General features: G+C 42.1%; 1 protein-coding gene across 2 annotated transcripts in view; it reads right to left on the reverse strand.

The window, feature by feature from the left end:
* Positions 1–8,094, reverse strand: part of mboat2b (membrane bound O-acyltransferase domain containing 2b) — a 124,060-nt gene extending 115,966 nt beyond the window's left edge. The window contains exon 1 of one of the 2 annotated variants that reach the window (XM_052024532.1): positions 7,958–8,086. In XM_052024532.1, coding sequence (XP_051880492.1) covers positions 7,958–8,041 — 84 coding nt within the window. In that variant the 5' untranslated portion in view covers positions 8,042–8,086. Of the gene's footprint in view, positions 1–7,957 lie in introns of both variants that reach the window. The other variant, XM_052024533.1, reaches the window with a different exon arrangement.
* Between the last annotated feature and the right edge of the window lie 9,536 nt (positions 8,095–17,630).

A 17,630-nucleotide genomic window follows, 5' to 3' on the forward strand; every position in this document is an offset into this window, starting at 1 on the left:
TTACAGGAAAATTGGCAGTCTAGATCAATGTCAGATAGAAAAAAAATCAAATTCCTTTTCAGATACTTTATTGTTGGTAACCCTACAAACAGAGATACCAGCAGAATGAGCAGCCAGTTGGGACTGAAGCAAAACCTCACAAGACAATGGAGATGACGAGTGCTGACAGGCCTGGCAGACTCATCCCATCAACCACATAATCTGCACAGTGTTTTTTAAAGAGAATGCAACAATTACAGTGTGTGCTGGGTGGAAAAGGGTGTGGATGTTAAATTTAGCTTCAATTCCACCCCTCCGCCCCCTCAGTACAAAAAAAAGTACTGCTTTACAATCACATCAGGACAGATTTCCAGCTTCTAGCTATTTCCTGATAAAATACAATCTCATTAATTTTACCTCCCCCCCCCCCCCCCCCCCAGGTGAGCAACATTTTGCTATTCACCATTCAGCCACTCAACAGAAGCTCCAAATGACATTTGTGAAAGCAGCAATAATGGGGTGATCAAAATTTAAAAAAACATTTTAAGGAAATCATAAAACATACTAGTTTGTTACACACTAGACTTTGAAACATCAGTGGGATTCGAATCCACTTGTGAAATGTATGCACGATAACTAATAATCAACTCTCATTTTTACATGAGAGGCAAGGCTTTTTTTTAAAAAAAGAGGCAAATTAAACTTTTATATTTTACCTGCTTTATAACATAAACCATGCACATAATTAAAATCAACTTTGTGCAGAATCAACCAAGAAATATAACCAGCATAAAATGCCCAACAATTGACTTCTAACACCATAAAATAATAAAGCTGAAGTTGATGAAATGAATTTAAATGTTGAGATGGAGTTGATGCTTTGCCACCAAGATAGGCAGCTTAAAAGTAAAATGTAACCAAATAAATACTTTCAACACAACTATCATGCTCCAGTTAATATACTGTAGCAATTTGAAACAACTCTCAGGCGAAACAATATTACATTTAAGAACGCACACACAATTTCCGCCTCTCAAGCCAAGTGCTTCACTTATTCATTCTTTTGTCACCATCCTGGATGAGATTTTCCTCCAGCACTCACCTATTTTGTTTCATATTATGAGATTTTTTTAATTCAGAGTGTGGGGTGGGGGTGGTGGTGAGGGGAAATAGTTTAAAAACAGGTACCAAAAGTGTAAAAGAAGTTACATCCAAATAATTCATACCAAATAATGTTGATTGTATTTCAAAAGCAATTAAAATGGGAAAACTGAAGGGCAGCCACCACACATTGAACCATATCCAATCACAAGGCACTGCCTTCCCCGTGAGAAGGGTTAGAAACTGAAATACTTTCCAAATGCAACTCCTCCAGTGACTGCATTTTGCAATGTGTATGGTAATCAGAAGTTAAAATCATGGATCATTCATTGCAATTGAGAAGCTTAAAACAAAATTAATAGCGACTGAAAGCGATATGTGCATCATATTCAGAGGGGACAACAAATGACAAATATTCAAAAGCAAAAAATACAACTATGATCGTGAAAAAAAAGATGCGAGGAAAAGAACGTGCTTTCATTACATGTATAGAAGTACAGAGTTACTCAAGTACGATACTTTAAAACTGAACCAAATATACACATGAATTATTCAATCATGTTAAGAGGCATTCACATCCATAGTTAAAGATTAAAAATAAAGATTTCTTTCTCTGCTAACTCATAAAATAAATTTATTAAGTTTTGGTAGACTTGGTGGCAAGTTATTGATTCATACTTCAGAGTATTAAACTTATTCATCATCTAAGTACAGAATGTTATTTTTGCTTTGTCCCCTACTACAAGCCATTCAACAATCTCTGAAGTTATTTTGATTCTTTCTACCTTAGTTAAAATTAAGCTTTGAAACAGTAACAAATCCCTTCTCTAGATACAACCTTTTAAGCCTTCATTTGCTGATTTTGTCTTTCAAACAAGACGTGAAACAGAAATCCTATCTAACTGTTCAGATAGACAGACATTTACTCAGACACCAAGATTTGAGAAAACACCAAGTCTGTGTATCCTGACCAAAATTTACCTTTCAACCAACACCCCCAATACACTTATCTAATTTGCTATTTATAGAACCTTCCTTTGGTAATTAGCTACAGTGTTTGCTTGCATATTAATAGCTCTTCAAAAGGATTGTTTTGACTATGAAACAAGAAAAAGCATTATAGGCTCACGGTAGAGCATACCACTGGGGTTACTTTTGTGGTCCAGCAATCCACAGTGACAGATTAGGGATGCAAATCCAAATCTAAATGCCATGCTGGAATGTAGTGCTGGTATTTTATTCCAGGAGAATCTGGAATAAAATGCTGGCATCAGTACTGGTAATTGTGAAGCCACTACAGTGCTCAAAAACAAACTGAATTGGTTCACTATATCTTGAGGGAAGAAAACTTCCCAATTTATTCTGTCTGGTCTACAAACAAATCCATAGCCACCTCAGAGCCCTCCAAAATGTCCCAGCAAGCTATTTTCAAACTACTTCAAAGTACAATAAGGAGCACTAGGCATCACCAGCCTGTAATTCCCTGGACTATCCCTACTACCTTTTTTGAATAAGGGGACAACATTCGCCACCCTTCAATCCTCCGGTACCATCCCCGTGGACAACGAGGACTCAAAGATCCTAACCAATGGTTCAGCAATCTCCTCCCTCACCTCACGAAGCAGCCTGGGGAATATTCCATCAGGCCCCAGGGACTTATCTGTCCTAATATTTTCTAACAACTCCAACACATCCTCTCTCTTAATATCTACATACTCTAGAACATTACCCTCACCAACACTGTCCTCAGCATCAAGACCCCTCTCCTTGGTGAATACTGAAGAGAAGTATTCACTGAGAACCTCACCCACTTCCACAACTTCCAGGCACATCCTCCCAGCTTTGTCTTTAATCAGACCTACCTTTACCCTAGCCATCCTTCTGATCTTTACATACGAGAAAAAAGCCTTGTGATTCTCCTTAACCCTACTCGCCAAAGCCTTTTCATGACCCCTTCTTGCTTTCCTCAGCCCTTTCTTAAGTTCCTTCCTTGCTATTCTATATTCCTCAAGCCCTGTCCGACCCTTGCTGCTTACACCTTATGTATGCTGCCGCCTTCTTCCTAACTAGTTGTTCCACCTCTCTCATCACCCATGGTTCCTTCACCCTACCATTCCTTTTCTACCTCACCAGGACAAATTTATCCCTAACATCCTGCAGGAGATCCCTGAACAACGACCACATCTCCATAGTACATTTCCCTTCAAAAACATCATCCCAATTTACACTCCCAAGTTCTCGCCTTATAGCCTCATAATTCGCCTTTCCCCAATTAAATATCTTCCCGTCCTCTTTGCTCCTATCCCTGTCCATGACAATTCTAAAGGTTATGGAACAATGGTCACTGTCCCCCAAATGCTCAACCACCACTAGATCTGTCATCTGTCCCGGTTCATTACCTAAAACTAGATCTAATATGGCATTCCCTCTAGTCGGCCTGTCAACATACTGTGTCAGGAATCTGCCCTGGACACACTTAACAAACTACGCCCCGTCTAAACCCTTGGCACTAAGTAGGTGCCAATCAATATTTGGAAAGTTGAAGTCTCCCATTATAATAACCCTGTTATTTTCGCATCTTTCCAAAAACTGCCTCCCAATCGGCTCCTCAGAATCCCTACTGCTACCAGGGGGCCTATAGAATACTCCCAGGAGTCCTAACTTCCACCCATATTGACGCTAGGGAAGATCCTTCTACATTATCTACCCTTTCTGCAGCTGTAAGTGTCCCTGAACATTTGAGAGTAAGTGGTCGTCAGTGAATGTAGACTTCAAGAAGTCTCATGGGCAGGGAAAAACCCTTACTTAATTATAATCTACCACTACCTCTCAGCTATGAAATCTGACCCCTCAATAACTTCCCCATTAACTGCAGAAGTGCCACACCAGGAAAAGTGGGGGTGGGGGGGGGGGGGGAGAAAATGGGAAAGGGAAACAAAGCATTGAGGGGCTTATTGAGGAATAATATTAATGAGGGGTTCAGAAGGGGTTCACTACTGACTGAACTAGCCAATTCTGAAGGACATAACTGTCAAGCTGAGTTTGTGGCAGGTGGCAAAAAAAAAACACACTGTGGCGACTCACCGTTTAGTCGGGCGAACCGGCTCGGCAGTCGGGTCGCGCGGCGTCGGAGCGACGAGGCCCAAGATGGCGGCGGGCCTCATCTTTCCGAGCGACAGGGAGAACCCACGCGCGGGAAAGTCTTGATGACTTAGTACTTACGTCATTGCCGGTTGTTTTGGGCGGGAACATTCTCCCTCAAAGGGCCCGTGCAAGGCGGGAAAATAAACCAGTTCTTGTTTGGCAATCCTCCGACTAGTGTCTTGTTTTATTCCGTGGTAGCAATCGCTACAACACTCATTTAAAAGTAGGGAACAGCCTATTTTCCTATATTCTCAGTAATGCATCTGTCACATGTGTGCCTGTCCATGACTGAAATGGGAGTTGCCACTGTACATTTAGTGCCTTGTACATTCAGTGAGTCAGTCATTGTGGAAGTGTTGTCATCACATCAAGCCAAGGATGCTTTCCATTGTCTGGTGTACCACCACCAGCATGCTAAATCTTTTGATTCAGAGCAGATTTTATAGCACAATACTGGGCATCTTTGAGACATGATGGACCATCAGAAACTGCATAAGAATTATACGCCACTAACAACCTTAAACATCATGACAAGGCATATCCTTTACTCAACCATTACCACCAACCGAGGAAACCAATGCTTCAATGAGTGTTGAAGGGTGTATCAGGAGCAACATAGTCATAACTAAAAAAGGTGAAAAAACTGGTGACACTACAAAGGTAAGTTATAGCTATGGAAGCAACGTGCTACAGGCAAGAGGAAAAAAAATATTCCACAAGCGATTGAATAACCAAAGATCTGTAGTTCTGCTTGATACAGTCATGAATGGTGATGAGCAATTAATCTACAAGCTAAGGCAAGTCAAAAGAACATTTCCATCCTCAGCAATGGAGGAGAAAAGTGTAGTGTCAAAGATGACATTTAAATATCTGCATTTATACTCAGACAAATGCTGAATGGAAGATCTCAGCTTCTTCCTAGTGGTCTCCACTGTTATCGAAGCCATTCTTTATCCAATTCAATTCACTCCAGCAACAGCAAGGAAATGGTGAAGTGCATCTGAAAAAGGCAATTACTATCAATACATCTCACTGAACACTTGTGCTCTGGAACCAGCAGCACCAGTAACCAAATGAACAATTCTAGTATAATAACAAAACTGGCATCGACCCAACAAATTGGAAAATTGCCCTCATATGTCAGGTTCATGAAAAAGACAAAATCAATCCAGCCAGTTGCCACCCAGTCAGCCCACAAAGTGATGCAAGCTATCATTTACTGGACTATAAAGCTGCAGTCAGGAAACTTCCCTGCATTTACCGATGCTCAGAGTTCGGATTGGTTAACCAAGCTCCAGATTCTTCACAATTTAAACATACACAGCAAAAGAAAAGATGAATTCAGAGGCTAGGCATGAATAGTACCAAGAAATCCAAATAAATTTGAATGGGGGGGGGGGGGTGTGGTGGTGCAGGGTAGAAACAAAATCTCTTCACTGACTGAAGTCAACCAAGCACAGAAGAGATTTATGACCATAAGAGATCAAACGATCTCAGCCCCATCCCATCGATGCAGTAATCTCTTAGGACATTCTTCAGTTCTGACTGCAACTCCTCAGACTGCAAAACACTTTGTACCCACAAGCTACAAGATTTGGAAAAAAAATCCAGGCATGAAGTGATAAATAACAAGGTAAACCTGTGTCACACAAATGCCAGGCAAGACTATTGGCAAACTGGAAGTGTTCAACAATATCCATTCAGTGGCACCATTAACATGCTGGAAAAAATATAATGTAATAACCAGAAAAATAGCTGGTCTACTCATAAATATTGTCCCCATAGGAGTAAGTAATACTCTTTTTATTCCATAGTAATTGATTCAGAGGCTTTCCACAATCAACAAGGTAAAATGAGAATTGTGTTGGAATATTCTCCACTTTCCTGAATGAGTTCAGCTCCTCCAACACGAGACACAATACCTTTCAGGACAAACTAGCCAAAATGCACCAAATAACCAAGTCCACTTTGACAGGATCTCCCAAATCCACTAATTCTACTACCTTGTATGAAAAAGGCAAGAAGGTCCACAAAAATATTTTCTCCACACCATCCTGACTTTGAAGTACATTGTCATTGTTCTATCATCTCGGGTTTAAATATCTTGAACTTTGTATCCAATAGCACTGTGGGAGTACCTTCACCACAAGGTCTGTAACAGTTCAAGAATGTAGCTTGCAACCACCTTCTCAGGAGCAATTAATGATAATCAATAAAAATGGACTTAACAAAACTACCACTTTACATGAATAAATACATTAAAACAAATGCACAAAGTGTCTTTAAATGTTGTTTACCTATCCTTGATAAAAACTTTCAGAATAACAACAATCTTAAAATACCACTGGCAGTGTAAATTAGTTTACAAAAGTGGAGGTTTACCAGCAGTACTTACACTATAAAGACTTCCGCATAATTGATTGCATCCGTATTAACATACCATGCATAACAGATGTGACCAAGTTACTTTTGTAATCAAACCTTAACCCTAAGATTAGAACAGATGGACTGGGTTGGGAATGACAACTAATGCAACAGATATGTCAAAAATGTGGTTACACACATCTACAAAAATCATTCTTCACCTAAAATTTAGCCATTTTTCTAAACCATAGAAATACAATTGTGAGTATGCATCAGTGCGTTTGACGACACACAAACTTCAGTGCCTCTTGGGCATTAGTCCAGAATGGTGTGAATAATGAGCCTTGGAATGCACAATTCCAAAAGGGATTGAGGGGAGAAATTTAATTTTCTTATACTGAATGGATCACCTACATGTACAAATAATTAAAAGCTATTCTACCACAAATTCGTTACTCGACAAGCTATTCCAAAAGTACTACCATACAGTAATGTTTGTTTAACACAGACATAATTTCGAAAACATTAAAGAATAAAACCTCTCAGTACATCTGGGTTTGCCACATTTCAAAAAACTTTCCCATTTCTGATAGTTTTGCAACTGTCAGATAGCCAATCAGCTAGACAAGAATTAAACCAAAGAGGTTAAATCGGTGAAAGTACTCGTTACAGAAAAACAAAATATGTCACGAAGAAAAACATTCAGTCCACATGTGGCTAATGAATGATAGGAGCAACTGCTCAACAACTTTATGGGTTATATTTATTTTAATTATCTACAGATGTGGCAACTATTTTAACTTGACGTTGTGCTAAAGCTGGTCCCTATGACAGACGGTAAATGACCCACACCCAAAGCGCCAACACCTCCCCCACCCCATTCTCCCAAAGAAAAAGCATGGAACCAAACAAAATCTCCTAATAAGACAAGGGCATTTTGGGCATTAAGTAAACTGGATACAAGGTGAACTGGAGGAGCACGGGGCACAGGCAACGGCCCCGAGCTCGTTACTATATTTAAATGCAAAGCAAAATCTCCCGCCTCGCACTAGTTTTTGAAAGAGGGGAAGGGGCTGCAAAGAGGATCAAAACATCATTTAATATCGAATTGGCAACCGTAACCGTGGAGATTTCAATGCATTGAAATGTGATCAGATTTAACTCTTGGGCGAAGCGATGGGCTGTAGTAACGAAGCCTGCAGGGTTGCCAGGTCCGGGCTGCGGCCGCCGACGCCGCTGTTGCTGCTGCTCCCCGGCCGAGCTCACAACTTGAGCCGGGTTGCCCTGCAAACTTTTCAAGGTCGGGGCAGTGAGCAGCGGGAATGAACAGTAATGGGCACCCATCCGAAGGCGTCGGAGCTTCACCTACCTGGTCGACGGACAGGTTAATGGCCTCGCTGAAGGGCTGCAGCAGAGTGGAGCCCGTGGTACCGCTATTGCCACTCGAAGCCATGTTTGACAGGCAAACCGCCGCCTGCTTATAGCCATAACAACAGCCGAACCCCGCCCCTCGCCGGCCAATCACGCCGCCTTGCGCCCCGCGCCCGCGCTCATTGGCCCGGTGCCACGAGAAGGCGGGACCCTTCTGCGGGGAGAGCCGGGCGAGCCACCGCTTCCCTATTGGCCGGCCAGCTCGTCAATCGATTTATCACGTCGCACGGAGCCGTGGATCTCCTGGAGGGTGGCACGTTCGTGGTCCTCAGAATTGCATGAATGAAGAGGGCTCAATGTGTGGCATGCAAGAGCCGGTGACTTACATCGGCTTTTGCAAATTCTGGGACCTTTAATTCTCTCTATTGGACAATTTCCGTCCCTACGTTCTTCTACGAGACATTTGTTTGGAATATTCGTACTATGGTGAATGTTCAAAAGTAGGTTAGGAAGAACATCATGAATACGATAAATTAAAATGATTCAGTTTAAACATTTAAATTCTTATGCATTTATCTTTCTGGCTTATTCATTAATTAAATGTTTCGTTGTATTTTCACTTGAATGGTAAATTGCCTTTTAACCAATTGCTCCAGAACTATTCGCCTAGAATCCGCTGAAGAGTGGCACCGTGTTATGCTCATTTGCTAGATCCCACCCCTCCAGCTTGAAAAAAAAATTCTTGGCACAGATTGTTGGGTGACTGAGATGAAAGGGACATTTAAAACCTCTCTGAACGCCACTACCAATTGGTAACTTCCTTATCGACTCAGATTTAAGAATGAAGAAATATGCGCAAGAACTACAGAGAAAAAAATATCGGACGACCCAGAATCAAATAAGGCGAAGCAATAGGAATAAAGGAAAACAAAGAATGGATACCGAAAAAAAAGAAAAATATATAACATCCTGGAAAGGTCTGAGAATTTGCTAGATGTAGGAAAGAAACTCCATGACTTCACCTGTCCCATCCCTAGACTGATGAAACACGCGGTACCTCGCTTAGCGCCCAAGATGCGTTCAAAAGAATTAATGGAATCAGCGCTAAAAGGGGCCTTATAACACACAGAGAGATGCGTTACAGGCAGTGCTACTCTGCCAGGAACCCAACCCCCGCTCTCCCGGCTGCTATATGCCGTGGTGCTGGAATCTGACAGGAATCCCTGCTTTCTGTTGGCGCTCTCACTGGAAAGAATTTGAGACATGGGGCTCAGGTTACACACTGGCCAGCGCAGCCTCTGTCAGCTATTGTTGGGGACAGGCAGCGGCTGCTGCATAAACTGACAGACTGCACAGATTCTATGGTCTCTCTCATCGCCTCTGTGCAGCAGCGGGGAGGGCAGGGTTTGGATTAGTGTCCTAGCACTGTGGCACTGACAGTAACGCATCTCTCTGTATAATGCTGTAATGACTCCTCTTGGAGGTGATGGAAGCTGCTGCCTCCCACTGTCCTTGTTTACCTGCAGTGCCCTCCCCAGCCCAGTGAGCGTATTGCCATGGATAAATTTCCAGACTGGGGAGCGTTATGCAACTGAATAAAGGGGAGGGATGGGAAGACGGCAGCTTCCATCACATCCAACAGGCTGTGATGGAGGATGCTGTCGGATCCAGGCGGTGTGTCAATGCATGGAACGGGTGTGACCCTGACCCCTAATCTCAGTGTTGAGTTGCTGTACCGCTCCCCCGGCCCACCCAGTCACCTGACGTTACAGATAGCCTCTCCATACCAGTGTGCTGGGGGCGATTCATCGCTGAGTTTGCAACAATTTCCTGGCACAGCAGCAGACAGCAATGGGAGCGCTGGGGTTCATGCCCTTCCTTTCACCCAGGTTCTTGGCACAGCAGCAGCAGGGCAGGAGTTTGTCCCAGGCTTCTAGTACAGCAGTGCTGTTAGTAACACATCTTTCTCTCTATAGATAATGCTATAAAGACCACTGATTCCATTAGTGCTCTTGTTCCTGGAGTGCAAACTGAATGCTAAGCAGGGTGCCAGTGTATTGAAGATCCTATCCTTTGATCTGATGTTAAACTGATATATTATCTTCCTTCTCAGATGGATGCACAAGAAAACTGAATTGTTTTCTAAAGATAGAGCAGTATCCCTGGTCAATATAGTACTGGCCAACATTTATCCCCTGAATATGTTAATAAAAGAACACAAAAAAATTCGAAGTGCTAGAAGTTGTCTGCAAGTCACGTGGCATCTTTGGAGACAGAGAAACAAGAGTTGGCATTGCTCTTGTACTACAGATAATTTGGTTATCATTATGTTGCTTTCTGTGGGAGGTGACTGTGCACAACTGGGCTGGCAGGTTTCCTATTTAACAGTATAGTATTTTTTAAAAACTCTTCATTTGCTGTAAAGTAGTTTGGAACACCCTGAAATCTTGAAAGATTAATTGATAAGAAGAATTTTTGCATCAGTAAGACCCAAATTCTGCAATGAAAGTATTCACTTCAACATTACAATTCAACATTTTATTTAAACTCATGAGGAATTTTTCAAGAAAGTTTCCGTTTTTGTCTAGTCAATAGTAAGCACACTTATTTTAACTGGCAACTTGTTGTAACTCACAACTCACAGAGCAAAGCTCACTATGGATTGCTGGGTTATTTACACACTAATAGCAGCATGTCCCTCTTACTCATGTTTATTTTTCCTGAGAGTTCCAGGCCACTATTTCACTCAGGTTGTCAAATTTGTAGTCCACTAATCCATAAAACTAAGGTCATCCAGGTTTTGTGCCAATGTCATAACAGCATCCTAAATCTCTCATGTGACAGACCAGCCATCACTGGAATCAATCATGTAATATTTGCTGCATTTCTCTAGTACAAGCAAAACCAGACCTACACCCAATATTCCAGATGCAGTGTCACTAGAGCCATATATAACTGAAGCAAGATGTCTTTCTTCTTGTACTCAGATCCCAAAAGCCAACATACCATTTACCTTCCTGATTGTTTTGCTGTACCTGCATGTTAACTTTCAGTAATTCCTGTAAATGGACACAGCAGATTCCTCTGAACACCGGTACATTTTAGTCTCTCACCATTTCAAAAACTACTTTGCATTTTTATTTTTATCACCAAAGTGAATGACATTTTCCCACATTATATTCCATCTACCATGTTCTTGCCCATTAAATTAACTTATCTAGATGCTCCTGAAGCTTTTCACCATTTGATTTCCTCATCCAAATGGCAGAGAGAGAACTATGTTCATTTTATTTGGTGCTTTCTCCAGCATTTTTGAAGTACCTGCTGGATTAAATAGATTGAATTTCAGATATGCAGTTAGAAATTAGGTTTGTACCATAATAACATAAACATGACATTTACAACAGATTTAGGAGTTTAAATCCAATGGGTTTTATTGATTTAGAACAGTTTTGGCAATGTTATTTTTATTGGACATCTGTACCAATGTGAGAAGTACCTGACTTGAATTAGTACAGGTTCCACTTCCCCGTGTTCATACACTGGTACCTCCTCCTTCTGTCCCTTTGGGGTTTGGAATAGTTTAATCTCAGATGAAGGGAGACATAGTCACAGATCACAGATGATTTTTTTTAATGTCCAGTTTTTATAAAAAACAATCCATCTTTTATTGTCTGAAATGTGAAAAGGGCTGCAGAAATGTAGCAAATGCAGAAAGTGTAATTTCAAAAGTATTCTATTGATGATATCTTTCATAAGATATAGTCCACAATATTTCCTTTAATTTATTTTAATGTATTCCTCAGTTTTTTGAACTGTGCTCTCATCAAAGTAGATACCATTGTCCTTGTTGTTAATGATGCATATTGCCAGTTAATCTTAAATTTAATCATATTGTGGTCACTAATCCCCAATGGCTCCACTACATGTAGATTAAGCATGTAATTACTTGTAAAATAGGTCTAGATGTGAATTACACGTAGCTATATAACTGGGTCAAAGAGAAATCTGATGCCAATAAATGATTTGTTCAACAAGAGACATTGTTAAAATAATTTAGACAAACAAATTCCTGTCCTTGCTAAGATTAGCAAAATCAGACCACATTTTCAGTCAAATGATTGAACACAAACGTTACCCTCCTCTCCTGGTATGCCATAATTATGTCAGGTGAACCTTCTATTGTTCTTAACTTTTGTTACGAATACAGCACCTAGTTCTTCATTGTAATGTAAGTTTGCAAAATAGGATTAATGAAATTTTGTTTTTCAGACAATTCTTCAACTGGTGACTGATATTTAACAGAATGTTGAATAATTTAATCCCTGCAAAAAAGGATGATTAATATAACAGCAGGATCCCAAGCTATTGTGCTAAAAAACTGAAGGCAAAAGATGACCTGTAAAAGTCATAATCAGAATCATGTAACTAAATCACCTGTCATTTCCTCACCTAGTTCTTTTAAAACCACAGGGTGGAAAGCAACTGCTCCTGGACATCAACCAATCTTTAGACTTGCTATTTTCTCTATAACCACATCAACATATTAAAATTAATGTCCCTCTCTTGATTTTCTTTGATCTTTCCTTGTCTCTCAGATACCTTTCCTTATCCTACACTGCCTGATTGAAAACTAGACAGAATGATGGGTGGTCTCGACAGAGGAGAATGAAGCCCAGAAAGCTTCACAGAGTTCTGATGACAGATAGCTAGATGGCGTATGTGCCAGATGTGACCCTTGAATGGGGAAGAAAAAACATAGATTTCTTAGGAGTCTTACAGAATGGGATATAGATTCCCTGAGAGTTGCTACCGTCATCTTGGGAGATTGGGCTTCAGATTTCCTGTTGCTGCAGATTCACCTCTCTGTGACATTATACGTTACATGAAAACTTTTGTTTAGTGATTTTAACATCATGCACACCCATCTCTCCATAACACTCCATTATATATCAAAATTTGTACAGCATCTAGAAACTTGTTGGGGAGGGGGGTAGGGTGAGTGAGTGAGCGCGGAGGAGGGGAAGAGGGATAAGGGTGGGAGCAGGGTTCTAAGGGAAACCGTGCAAGTCAGGGGACTGGCATTCAAATCGGGGTGAGGGTGGGAAATCAGCCAGATCTGGGAGCAGCATCAGGGGGGAACTGTGGTGAGCAGAGGTTTTGCCAAGGGATGATCAGCCAGCAAAAGAGTGAATAAACCTGGAGTAAACAGCAGTGAGTTAATAATAAGCCTGAGATCAAAGGTTGAAAGGGCCAAGGGTAAAGAGAATTTCTCTTGAACAATAGGTTGCATCATCACATGGGTGGCTTTTCTTTTAGGTGGCTTCCAGAACATCATTTCAAATGAATCCAAAACTATGATACTGCAGATGTTGGAAATCTGAAATAATACTCAGCTGATCAGGCAGCTTCTGTGGAGAGAGAAACAGAGTTAACATTTCAAGTTGATGATATTTCACCAGAACTAAAAAGTTAAAGATGAAGCTAGTTGTAAATTGCAGAGAGGGGGGGTTGGGGTGGGGTGGAAAGGCCTGTAGTAGGGGAGAGACTAAGAGAGATACAAGTGGTGGTGATGCCAGCTAAAAGTGTAAAGGTATGTCTGCAGGAGGTATAAGTAGAAGGTGATATAAAGTAGATATAACATTTGAAGAAATGGATGAGAGGGGGAGAAAATCAATGCAGGAAATGTAAGATATAAGACTGGAATTGCTGATTATGTTAAATTATTAAATTCAACATTAAATCCTGAAGGCTGCAATGTGTCCAGTTGGAAGACAAGGTTTTGTTCCAAGAGCTTATGTTGAGATTGCGGAATAGTGTAGGAGGGTAAAAAAACAGAGAGACTAGAGTGGAACTGAGAGAAATAATTAAGCTGACAGGAAACTGGAAGTACAGGGTCATGCTAGCAGACTGAATGGAGGTGTTCTACAAAGCAGTCATCCAATCTGTGTTTGATTTCCCAATGTGAAAGGACCACACTGTGAGCACCAAAAATAGTACACAAAATTGGAAGAATTACAAATAAATCAGTGAAATTGTAAAAGTAATAAATACTCAAAGAGAAATTATATATAAAAAATATGCAAATGGCATGAGCAAAGGAAATGATTGTGCATTACTGGAAGGGTAGAAGCTATTGTGTGAAGTTTTTCTATTTCAGCAGGAAAAACATTAATTCTGAATATTTTTTAAATGGTGAGAGACTGGGAAATATTTACATTCGAAGGGACCTTCTTGTACAGAAGACGCTGAAAGCTAACACGGTGCAAAAAGCAATTAATAAGGCAAATGGTATGTCAGCCTTAATGTAAGAAGATTTGAGGAAAGAGTAAGGATGTGCTACTACAATTATATAGGGCCTTGGTGAGGCCACCCCTGGAATATAATGTATAATATTGGTGTCCTTTTCTGTAAATACTGTACAGGATATGTGCCATATGAGATAGGGTTGAATATGCCTCTGTTCTCTGGAGTTAGAAGAATGAGAGGTGACCTCAATGAAGCTTTCAAACTTCTTAGAGGGCTGACAGGATAGAATCTTTCAAGATTCTTAGGGGCTAGACAGGGTAGTTGCAGAGTGAATGTTTCACTTTTCTGAGAAGTCCAGAACTAGCAGTCTCAAAATACAGGGTAGGCCATTTAGAGACGAGGAGAAATGTCTTCACTCATGGGGCAGTGAATCTTTAGAATTTAATATCCAGGAAGGACGTGGAGATGGCCATTCATTGCATTCAAAGTAAAGTTCTATGTATAAAGGAGTCAAGGGGTGCAGAAATATGGTGTTGTGGCAGAAGATAAGTCACTACCTTGCAAACTGCCTACTCCTGTTTCGAGTTCCTATGTTGGTATCTCCTGTCTATGGTAACGATCGTCATCTCAGAATTTAAAATGCAAGTATTTTCTGAACGCTTGGTAAAAAAATTAAAGTATCCAACAAATTAATTCATCAATTCAAGCAGTGCGATCACAAGCGCGTTTGCACCCCCTCGTGCTCATTACCCACATAACACCTGTAGTCTTAAGTATTTTTACTGCAATAAAATTACTGATCAGTAGGGAGCAGTAACATCAACACGATTTAAATCCCCTGAACTCAGTAAATATAAAAGTTTTGAAATAACTCGGGAAATTCTACTTTATGAAAGATGCGCTGATTTTGCAATATTCCCCAGTACAGTAAATCGAGGCAAACGGTGCCGCTCGGATTTTGCAGAGCGTTGTAATTTTGATTTAAAAAACACTTAAAACTAATGCAAAAAGAGACCGTGTCTCACTGTGTTGACCGGGCTGCGCTGCAACGTCTATTCACGGGCGCGATCCGACTACTGATGGGCACGGGGGCTTTGACCTGCTCCGTTTCCGACCTGGGCCGATTCACCCCTCTTTACACAACCTGGTGAGGCCGGACTCCTCCGGAGACACCATATCGATGCCCAGCTTAGTGAGGACACCCGCTCGGCACAGCCCGCAGCAGCCCAGAACTCCCGACCTCAAGCGATCCGACAGCCTCCGCCTCCGAGCAGCCGGATTACAGGCGCGCGCCACCGCGCCCGGCGGCAGCAGCCTCGCCGCGCGGCCACTTCAACCGCACGTCAAACACGCCCTCTGTGACGTCATCCGATCGCCCCGCCTCCCTCTGCGGGGGCGGTGCCTCCTCCCCGCCCGCCCGGCTGACGCCCAGCGAAGGGCACAAACTGGAGAGGTGTTCACGGCCATCGGGTTATTCCCTCATATTTCTTAATGCAGGAGAAACCTTTTAAAATTAATGCCACTGTTGCAAAAATATTCTTTTTGTTTTGGTAAACTGAACGTTATTTTATTTGAACAGAAATGTACAAACAACTGCAGAATCTGAAATAACAGGGGCAGCAGGTTTGTGGAAAGAGAACGAGTTAACGTTGCAGTGCAGGTCGAATACCTTTCGCTATATTTCGCATCTCCCTCCATTGCCTCTCCGCAACCTCAGAAGGATTTCACCGAAGTTCCCTCCCTTTTTGTGCTCACGTTGATCAGTGTAGGCTCTGCAAATGGGATGGACGCCACCTGACAATTGAGCCCCTGGCTGCTGATTCACCCAATGCTGCAACTTCTGGGAGGGCTGCCTGTATTACATCTGTAAATTCACATTGCTGCCCGTGCAGTGGGTGTGCTGTGGCTAGAATCAAAGTAGAGGACCTGACGCAGATGCTAAAAGTGCCAATGTTACTCTCCTCGCTTCCAACGTTCCTGATAAGACTGTACCCTGGTCAGTTACAACGAAAGTTTGCATGTGATGATGCCCGTGGGAGCTACGACCCGCCCGTGGAAGCAACGACCTCGCCTTGATCAAACGAATTTAATGCCAGAAAATAGAGCAGATAGACAATGGGATTTGCAGGGATTATTTGATTGGTATTGGTATTGGTTTATTATTGTCACTTGTACTGAGGTACAGTGAAAAACTTGTCTTGCATACCGTTCGTACAGATCAATTCATTACACAGTGCATTGAGGCAGTACAGGGTAAAAACAATAACAGAATACAGAGTAAAGTGTCACAGCTACAGGGAAGTGCATTGCAGGTAGACAATAAGGTGCAAGGTCATAACAAGATAGATTGTGAAGTCAAGAGTCCATCTCATCGTATAAGGGAACCGTTCAATAGTCTTATAAAAGTGGGATAGAAACTGTCCTTAAGCCTGGTGGTATGTACCCTCAGGCTCCTGTATCTCCTGCCTGATGGGAGAGAGGAGAAGAGAGAGTGTCCCTGGTGAGTAGGGTTTTTGATTATGCTGGCTGCTTCACCAAGGCAGCGAGAGGTATAGACAGAGTCCATGGAGGGGAGGCTGGTTTCCGTGATGTGCTGAGCTGTGTCCACAACTCTGCAGTTTCTTGCAGTCTTGGGCAGAGCAGTTGCCATACCAAGCCGTGACATCCAGATAGGATGCTTTCTATTGAGCACCGATAGAAGTTGGTGAGTGTCAAATGGAACATGCCAAATTTAGCCTCCTGAGGAAGTAAAGGCGCTAGTGAGCTTTCTTGGCTGTGGTGTCTACGTGGTTGGACCAGGACAGACTATTGGTGATGTTCACTCCTGGGAACTTGAAGCTCCCAACCCCCTCGACCTCAGCACCATTGATGTAGACAGGTGCATGTGCACTGCCCCCTTTCCTGAAGCCAATGAGCAGCTCCTTTGTTTTGCTGGCATTGAGGGAAAGGTTGTTGTCATGACACCATGTCACTAAGCTCTCTATCTCCTTTCTGTACTCCGACTCATCATTATTTGAGATATGGCCCACTACGGTGGTATCATCTACAAACATGTAGATGGAGTTAGAGCAGAATCTGGCCATGCAGTCATGAGTGTATAGGGAGTAGAGTAGGGGGCTGAGGACACAACCTTGTGGGGCACCAGTGCTGAGAATAATCATGGCAGAGGTGTTGCTGCCTATCCTTGCTGATTGCAATCTGTGGGTCAGAAAGTCAAGGATCCAGTTACAGAGGGAGGTGTTGAGTCCCAGGTCTCAGAGTTAGGTGATAGTATTGAAGGCAGAGCTGTAGTCAATAAACAATAGTCTAACATAGGTGCCTTTACTGTCCAGATGCTCCAGAGATGAGAGTAGGGCCAGGGAGATGGCATCCACTGTAGACCCGGCGGTAGGCGAATTGCAGTGGCTCGAGGTTTTCCGGGA

The sequence above is a fragment of the Pristis pectinata genome, chromosome 10, assembly GCF_009764475.1.
Source record: "Pristis pectinata isolate sPriPec2 chromosome 10, sPriPec2.1.pri, whole genome shotgun sequence".
Taxonomy (NCBI): Eukaryota; Metazoa; Chordata; class Chondrichthyes; order Rhinopristiformes; family Pristidae; genus Pristis; species Pristis pectinata.